At 44.5% G+C, this 8,927-nt stretch overlaps 1 protein-coding gene across 4 annotated transcripts in view; it reads right to left on the reverse strand.

Annotated features, from left to right (window-relative positions):
• Window positions 1-3,160: 3,160 nt before the first annotated feature.
• Window positions 3,161-8,927, reverse strand: part of IL12RB1 (interleukin 12 receptor subunit beta 1) — a 36,969-nt gene continuing 31,202 nt past the window's right edge. For all 4 annotated transcript variants that reach the window (XM_027853298.1, XM_027853299.1, XM_027853297.1 and 1 more), the window contains 4 exons: window positions 8,123-8,257; window positions 6,820-6,919; window positions 6,657-6,738; window positions 3,161-4,020 (listed from right to left, as the gene is read on the reverse strand). In XM_027853298.1, coding sequence (XP_027709099.1) covers window positions 3,589-4,020; window positions 6,657-6,738; window positions 6,820-6,919; window positions 8,123-8,257 — 749 coding nt within the window. In that variant the 3' untranslated portion in view covers window positions 3,161-3,588. The remainder of the gene's footprint in view (window positions 4,021-6,656; window positions 6,739-6,819; window positions 6,920-8,122; window positions 8,258-8,927) is intronic.

The raw sequence follows: 8,927 nt of genomic DNA on the forward strand, positions 1-8,927 counted from the left end.
GGTCTAACACACGACAATTTGTAGTAACACAAATCAGGGTAAGGTAAAAGTGTTTTGCTCATCAGTCCAAATGACAGTCACTTAATCTTAGAGATTCATTTTCCTAAAACTATTCAATCCCTTTATGACCTTTCTCCTGGAGGACACTTCTCCCCCTTTCCCCCCAGGAAGCTTCTCCCCCACCCCCATGATTCCTCCCTCCCTTAACTTTAGGATACTTCCTCCACTCCAGGATGCTCCCCCCCAGGGTGCTCCCTGCCCCCCACCCCTAGGGTGACCACAGGGACCTCCTCCCACTGATCACTGTCCTAACCCCTTCAGGGACCTGGGGGGTAGGGAGGGAAAGCTACTACTCTCAGGTCAATTAATCAAAGATGACTTGCCTTGTCCAGTCACAGCTGTAATTACTCCCCTCAGGAATCCTTCCTGGCCTGATCAGAGAGAGGGCGACTGCATACTGTTTCAGAACTGAAGAAAAAAACTTTTTTCTAAGGGTTTCTCTTTCAGATGAATCCAATGGCTTCCAAAGAGGATTTATTTAAAATGCTTTCTCAATCCTTCTTAAAGCACTATGGGGCAGTGAGTTGGGGGTTGGCTGCTGCCATTGGGGTGAGTACATTGGAACTAAGAAGACCTGTAAAATATAGACCATTGGAACCATGAGGGCCCTCAGGACAGAATATCAGAGGAAAAGGGGACCATAAAACTGACAATATCAAGACTGGGAGGGCCCCAAAAAGTAGAATGTTGTAGTAACTTTTTTTTTTTGATTAGGCAATGGGGTTAAGTGACTTGCCCAGGGTCACACAGCTAGTAAGTATCAAGTGTTTGGTCTGAGGCTGGATTTGAACTCAGGTCCTCCTGAATCCAGGGCTGCTGCTCTATCCACTGCACCACCTAGCTGCCCCTAAAAGGTACAATGTTGAACCTAGAAGACACCTTTGTTGTTCAGTCGTTTCAGTCTCGTCTGACTCTCTGTGACCCCATTTTTAGGGTTTTCTTGGCAAAGATACTGGAGTGGTTTGCCATTTTCTTCTCCAGCTCATTTTACAGATGAGAAAACTGAGGCAAACAGGCATAAGTGACTTGCCCAGTATCACACAACTAGCAAATGTCTGAGGCTAGATTTGAACTCAGGTCTTCCTGACTCTAGGCCTGGTCCTCTAACTAACTATCAGTGGACCCAGAAGAGTCCTTAGAACATAGAAAATGGAGTGTTAGAGCTAGAAGAGGTCTTGGAACATAGAACTGAGAATGTTTGAGCAATCCCAGGCCAGGGCTCTTTCCAGATGCTTGTGCCCTGAGCTTACTTCCAAACACTGTGAAGGAAACATTTCCTGTTTAATTAGCCAGACTGTGCTCTCTGTCCTCGGCTCCCAAGAGGGATCCTTTTGAGAGACTTAAAAGCAATAATTCAAGTCTCTTTCCAAGTGTGGGTCAGTCCTGGGAGTGCATAAACGAACCTAAGGAAGGTAGAACCCCAGCCAAGAATGTCCTTGTGGCCTACTTCCCCTTCTCCTGTGTTTATAAATGCCCATTAGAGGGGATGCTTTTTGGCATAACTGCCTCGTGGCTATCCTCCTGCACATGCGCCTGGTTTACAAAATCAGCGCCAGGCAATAGGTGAAACGTAAAGCGCCCAACAGTTCAGACCCCCATCCCCCTCAGCCCGTAGAGGGCCCCATAGGGGCCAGAAGAGCAAAAGGAGATGTAAAACAAGAAGACCATGGGATGGAGGAACTTGGCCATCCTGCTTTCTATTTATTTGATTTGGCCCTCCCAAAGCACAAGTCCTTCTAAGAAAAAGCATCCCTTGTTGATTACACTTCAAATTATCGGGCATGCACAGGATCTGGGGCGGCTAGATGGTGCCATAGTGCACAGAGCGCTGGGCCTGGAGTCAGGAAGCCTCATCTTCCTGGATTCAAATGTGGCCTCAGACACTTCCTGTGTGACCCTAGTTAAGTCATTTCACCATGTTTGCCTCAGTTTCCTCTGTAAAATATTTGTGTTTTTTTCTGTAAAATGAGCTGGAGAAGGAAATGGCAAATCACTCTAGTATCTCTGCCAAAAAAAAAAACCCAACAAAAAAACACCACCACCAAATGGGATCATGAAGAGTTGGACATGCCTGAAAACACCTAGATAACAACTGCAACAGGATCTCAAATCCCCAAGGGGCTTTCAGAGGGCATCTAGACTAACCTATCATTGGGCAGAAATGCCCTTCCTCACAGCCCCTAATATCATATCCATATTTTTCTTGGGGGGAGAGAAAAAAGGGAGGGAGATAATTTGGAACTCATTTTAAAAAATGAATGTTAAAAATTGTTTTTATATGTAATTGAGAAAAAAATGAAATAAATAAATAAAATAATATAAAATAATAAACAAAATACAAAATAAATAAATAAAAGAATAATAATTAAAAGAATAATAAAAATTAAATTAAATTTAAAAACTAACATTTATATAGTGCTTACTGTGTACCAGGCACTGTGCTAAGCACTTTATAATTATTATCTCATTTGATCATCCCAACAACCATGGGATTATTATCACCCCCACTATACAAATGAGGAAACTGAGTCAAACAGAGGTTAAGTGACTTGCCCATAGCTGGTAAATGTCCTAGGCCAGATTTGAACTCGGGTCTTCCTGACTCCAGGTCCAGCACTGTATATAGCTTCCTTGATAATTACAACTGAGAAGAGGAAGTGGAAGAGGGGGAGACCTCAGTAGTCCTCCTTGCCAAGGACCACTGGGAGAATTTGTTCCCTTGGCAAGAGTGATGACTCAAGACGTACTGAGCTAGACGTAAGTTGATACAGAAGGGACACTGTCAATCCCTTTCTGAGGAGCCAGGTGACGCAGTGGACAGAAAGCCCAGCCTGAGTCAAGAAGACCTAAATTCAAATCAGGTCTCAGACACTTACTAGTTATGTGACTCTGGGCAAGTCACTTCACTCTGTTTGCCTCAGTTTCCTCATCTGTAAGTAAAATGAGCTGGAGAAGGAAATGGCAAGCCATTCCAGTATATCTGCCAAGAAAACCCCAAATGGGGTCACAAAGAGTTGGACACAGACACGGCTAAGCAACAACAGTCGTGTTCTTACTGGTGAAATAAATTAGACAGAAGTTTATTTTGTTACATCTCTCACCTTTTATTTTGGTTTAAACTATCATCATTTATTTCCATATTTTACTCCAAGGAAGAATAATCCAAACAACCACAGAATTTCAGAACTATTATAGAATTATATATAATAGAACATAGCTATTATAGAAAAATCATGGAATTTCAGAGACATTAACTGACTCCACAAAGATCCCATTTTCTCTTCTAAGGACTCTTCTAACTCAAATATTCTGTGTCCTAAAGGCCCTCCTAGCCTTAATATTCTGGATTCTAAAGACCTTCCCAGGTCTGACACTATCTTCTAAGGTCCCTCCAGATCTGAAGTTCCCTGTTCTAGGCTCCCTCCCAGCCCTGACACTCTATGTTCTAAGGTCCTTTCTATGTCTGACATCCTGAGAAGACATTGTCATCTTCTCAGGTTCACCATCTCTAGTTCAACCTAGGCAAGATTATTCCTCATGTAGGTTAAGATTCAAGTTTCCTGAAGACTCAGATGGTCTTAGAACTGAAAGAAGAGAAAGTGTTAACACCCTTCCAGGGACCTCTGCCTCTGGAGAGACGAACAGTGGCACCATATTCTCTCTGTCACAACCATCTTGCCCGCACAGGTGCCTGGTGTCTTGTGAGCCATCCTCCCCAGCTACTTCCACATGATTCTGCCTATTGTAGCCAGAAGGGAGCTCCAAGTCCAGGGGTGGGTCATTTTCTCCACCCGTTTGTCTCTCTTTGATGTCTGGGATCCCCTTAGGCTCCTCAAGGTGCAGTAGTCTGACCTCAGAGCCCACTTCAGGCTCCACTTTGGGGGAGCTGACCTCAACAATCAGTAGGTCCCTTAGGCCAGCATCTTTCACTGTGTCTGAGGATCCTACCCATGGCCTGACCTGTGGAAAGAACAGGGAAAAGAACAGAGAAAGTCATAAACCCAAGCTTGGGTCTCCTCACCCAAGAGTCAAGTAAGCAGATGAGAGCCAGTCATGAGAGGCCAGCTCCAATTTCTCTTCTTTTCTCTATCTGTCTCCAGAGACATTCTCTTTTAGAGAACTTCCTTGGATGGTGGGAGTTGGTGTTCAGCTTGCCTAACTCTAGAGCAAGGCTTCTTAAACTTTTTCTGCTCGCACCCCTTTCTGCTTTTTGGCAGATCTGGTTGGCACTGCATGGCCCAGGGGCATGCACAGTGCAAAGTGGGCATGCTTCGTGTTCAGAACTAAGGCTGCAGTGAAGTTGCATGCTATAGCATGCGTAAGCACTGCCCAGAACACCTCAGATTCATCACATGTTTGATTTGGAATTAACTTTTGATTGTGGAGCAGTCAGAAACCTTTTACTGTTGCCAAATTTTTCTTGACCTCATATGGGGTCGTGACCCACAGTTTAAGAAGCATTGCTCTAGAGTTGTCGAGATAACCTGGGAACCTCACTGATGGCCATCCTCCAGAATCAACCAGAGCAAAGGAATTCAGAGAATTGTCATATAGATATTTAGAACTAGCTGTTGTCTGACCTTAGTCAAATAATTTTCCATCTCTCTTGGCTTCATGTCTCCCATTTGCAAAATGGGATAATAATTCTTTTTTTTTTTAAGGCAATTGGGGTTAAGTGACTTGCCCAGGGTCACACAGTTAGTACATGTCAAGTGTTTGGTCTGAGGACGAATTTAAACTCAGGTCCTCCTGACTTCACAGCCAGTGCTCTATCCACTGCACCACCTAGCTGCCCCTTTTTAAAATTTTTTTTTTTTGGTGAGGCAATCAGGGTTAGGTGACTTGCCCAGGGTCACCTAGCTAATTAGTGTTAAGTGTCTAAGACTGGATTTGAACAACAATAATTCTTACACTCCCTCCCTCACAGAACTGCCATTGCAGTCTAATCATATATATATAAATCTGACCATGTTACCACCAGCTCAATAAATTCCAGTGGCTCCATATTGCCTTGAGGATAAAATATCACTATATAATCTCCTTTGTTTGCCTTTTACAGTCCTTCAAAACCTAATGTCACCTGTGTGGGCATGCTTCTCTGCACTTGTTGGAATATACAGACTGTCCCAAAATTCTTAGTGCATTTTAAAGCTTTAATAGCTTAAAACTGCAACCCTGTATTTCTCAGCGCATGTGGGCCTGGATACAGGTATAAGGGCAGAACCAGGCCTTGTGATCTTACTGGTATGGGAAACTCCCTTTTTTTTTAATGCAAGTCGACCCTTTCTCTTCACCTCGTGGTCTTAGATGACCTAGAACGTTGAGAGACTGGGTAACCATCACATAGCCAATATATGGCTGAGATAGGACTTGCAGCTCCCTCGGTCTTCTAGGCTTGAAGGCTGGCTCTCTAGCCCCAGCACTGTGCTGCCTCTCAGGCAAGGAGGATGATGGGAAATAAGGTGAGAGAGGCAGGGGGGAGCCAGATTGTTGGTTTGGTTTTTTTGTTTGTTTGTTTGTTTGTTTTGTTTTAGTATTTTTTGGGGGGACGAGGCAATTGGAGTTGTAATTTGCCCAGGGTCACATGGTAGTAAGTATCTAAGGCTGCATTTGAACTCAGGTCCTCTTGACTCTAGTGCCAGTGTGCCACCTAGCTGCCCCTTGGGAGTCAGATGGTAAAAGGCTTCCAATAGCAGCCTGAGAATTTGAATCTGACCTTAGATCTTTTTATTACTGATTTTTTATCAGAAGAATGACATAGTTAGGTTGTACTTTAGGAAAATCACTTTTGCAGTTAAGTGGAAGATGGCCTGGGGTGGAGAGAGATAAAACCCAGCCAGCTATTACCAAAGTCAGGATGGAAGATGGAGAAGACCTGCACCAGGGCAGTCACAGTGGCAGAGAGAAGAGGGCACCTAGGAGAGATGTTGTGTGTGAAGGCTTGAACAGACTAGACCATTGTTGGATATGGGAGGTGAGGAAGAGGGAAGAGTTGAGGACAGCTTCAAGGTTGGAAACCAGGGTACCTGGTCAGAAATCAGGGGTTTGCCCTTCCTGGCAAACTCTTCTTTTTTCTTTTTTAATTTTATTTTTAGGCAGTTGGGGTTAAGTGACTTGCCCAGGGTCATACAGCTAGTAAGTGTCAAGTGTTTGGTCTGAGGCCAGATTTGCACTCAGGTCCTCCTGACTTTAGGGCCAGTGCTCTATCCACTGTACCACCTAGCTGCCCCATCCCTGGCAAACTCTTAAAGAGCTCAGGGTCTCCTATTCCATGAAAAGACATCAGCAAAGAATAATGGTAGAGTTCTGGTGTTGCTGCTGCTGCTGCTGTTATGGGACAGCTAAATGGTACAGTGGATAAAGTATCAGGTCTGGGGCCAGGAAGACTTATCTTCCTGAGTTCAAATCTAGCCTCAGATGCTTACTAGCTGCGTGACCCTGGGCAAGTCACTTAACCCTGTTTGACTCAGTTTCCTCACCTGTCAAATGAGTTGGAGAAGGAAATGGCAAACCACTCAGTATTTCTGCCAAGAAAACCCCAAATAGGGTCATGAAGAGTCAGACATAACTGAAAAATGACTGTAAAAGGAACTTACCAGCTTCATATCCTCTGCAAGGAACTTAGTGGCGCTGCTGGTAGAAGGATTGGGTAGAGGTGGACACAGGAAGCTTTTGACCCTATGGGATCATGACAGGATTTTGTTAATACATTCTCAAGGAAATACAATGGTCAATGGAGCAAAGAGAACCTTGAATTACCTCTTCATGACAAAGTATACAGTGCCGGCCATGAGGACTACGGCTGCAAATATCATCACACACAGCAGGAAAAAGGGAAATGGCTGATCCACTTTATCATCTAGGGAAAAACAGATTCCTGGTTTGGGAAATGATCTCAAGGGAATCCCAATTAAATGAGAAGCTAGGGTAAACCTAGCTTGACTTAACCCTAGACCAAGGCAGTCTAGAGACTTGGATTCTGTTCCTGATTTTGACACTATCTCAGGGTGTGGCTTTGGGGATTCATTTCTTCATCTCTAAATTTAGGCATTTGGATTACATAAACTCTAAGGTCCTTTCCCCCTGCAAACATTCCATGTTCAAAGGTCTCTCCCAGATCTGATATTCTGCATTCTAAGGTCCCTCCCATCTCCAACATTTTGTGTCCTAAGGTTCCTCTCAACTCTGACATTCTATGTACAGAGAAAGCTCTGGATTTGGAGTAAGGAAGATCAGAGTTCAAATCCCGCCTCAGACATTTACTAATTATGACCTTGGCAACTCACTTAATATCTCTCAGCCTCCATTTCCTCCTCTGTAAAATGAGGTTAATAATTGCTTTTCTCTCACAAGGTTGTTATAAGGATCAAATGAAATAACATTGTAAAGTATTTTTCAAATCTTAAAGTACTATATTAAATAATAGCTGTTGTTATTTTTTTTAAGGTTCTGCTTAGTTCTGTTGTTTTACATTGATTGAATAAATCATCCTTCACACTTGGAGTGAATTCTCTGCCGTTCCTGGTCCCCAGTTGAAAATCCTTTTCTTCTTTTAAAACCCTTTAGAGGGATCCTCCAATTCAATTCAGTTCAATTCTTTGTCTCTAAGACTCCTTTGGGAGCAGGTGAAATGGCAGGTAGGCTGCCATTTTGGAAAGCTCACAAAACTCGAAGGCAGATAACCTGGATTCTGGTCCCAGCTCTGCCACTTTGGAGCTATGTGACCTTGGGACAGGTTCCTTCTCTAAGCCTCAGTTTCCCCTGCTACAAAATGAGGGTTCCTTCCCTAACCCAACCTCAAAAGGCAGCTGAGAGGAAAGTGGTCTATTCACCTTACAACACTCTGTAAACAGGAGCAGGTTGTTTAGGGAAATGGTAAGTGGGTCATCCAGAGTAGGGAGTGCATGAGTATGTGTGCGCTTATTTGTGTGTGTGTGTGTGTGTGTGTGATTTAGAGAGTGCAAACTCAAATGCAATTGAAAAGACGATGACTTCCTAGGGTCTTTCTGTTTTCTCCCAGAGGGATGCCTACAGTGGAGAATAATGGAGAGAATAGGCTAACCTAGTTTAAACCTCAGGGGCTGGCTCCATGCCCCAGAAGTTGTTGCCGTGTCTCCTCGGATCTGAATGGTGTAGAAAGTGCCCTCGCTCAGGTTGCCAATTGTGTACCCCAAGGCAGAAGCCTTCACGTAGTGAACTGTTCAAAGACACAAGGCGAAAATAAGTCCCCTGAGAAATGATTTCAAGTTCCTTCCCCCCAACTTCCAGCAACGTATGACAGCGTCCATGGGCTGGTCTGCAGCGGGAAGGCCCATCAGGATGGCAGGAAAGATTGGAGAAATCTCGGCGACTGGGCAAGAAGCCAAGACCAGGACTAGGATAGAGCTAGGTTCAGGATAGCAAGGCCAGGGACCAGATACAGGGGCAGGTCACCCCTGGATGGTACAGCAAGCCAAACAGAGCTGGGAGTCTGGAGAGGGTCAAGTGTCCAGGAGTTGAGGACTATAGAAGCAGCCAAAATCAAGATGCAGAAGCCAGTAAAAGACTAGGCTAGCAGACATCAGAACATACAAAGGCAGCAGGAGACAACAGAAGGGAAGGCATTTTGTAAAAAGTAAAGTATTACATCTGTGTAAAGTGTTATCTATAGAATCAAAGAATGTCAGAGCTGGGAGGGCCCTTAGGACACAGAATGTCAGAGCTGGGAGGGCCCTTAGAATACAGGATGTCAGAGCTGGGAGGGCCCTTAGGACACAGGATATCAGAGCTGGGAGGGCCCTTAGGACACAGGATGTCAGAGCTGGGAGGGTCCTTAGAACCCAGGATGTCAGAGCTGGGAGGGCCCTTAGGACACAGGATGTCAGAGC

Source organism: Vombatus ursinus, unplaced genomic scaffold (assembly GCF_900497805.2).
Source record: "Vombatus ursinus unplaced genomic scaffold, bare-nosed wombat genome assembly UNPS02009918.1, whole genome shotgun sequence".
NCBI classification, from domain to species: domain Eukaryota; kingdom Metazoa; phylum Chordata; class Mammalia; order Diprotodontia; family Vombatidae; genus Vombatus; species Vombatus ursinus.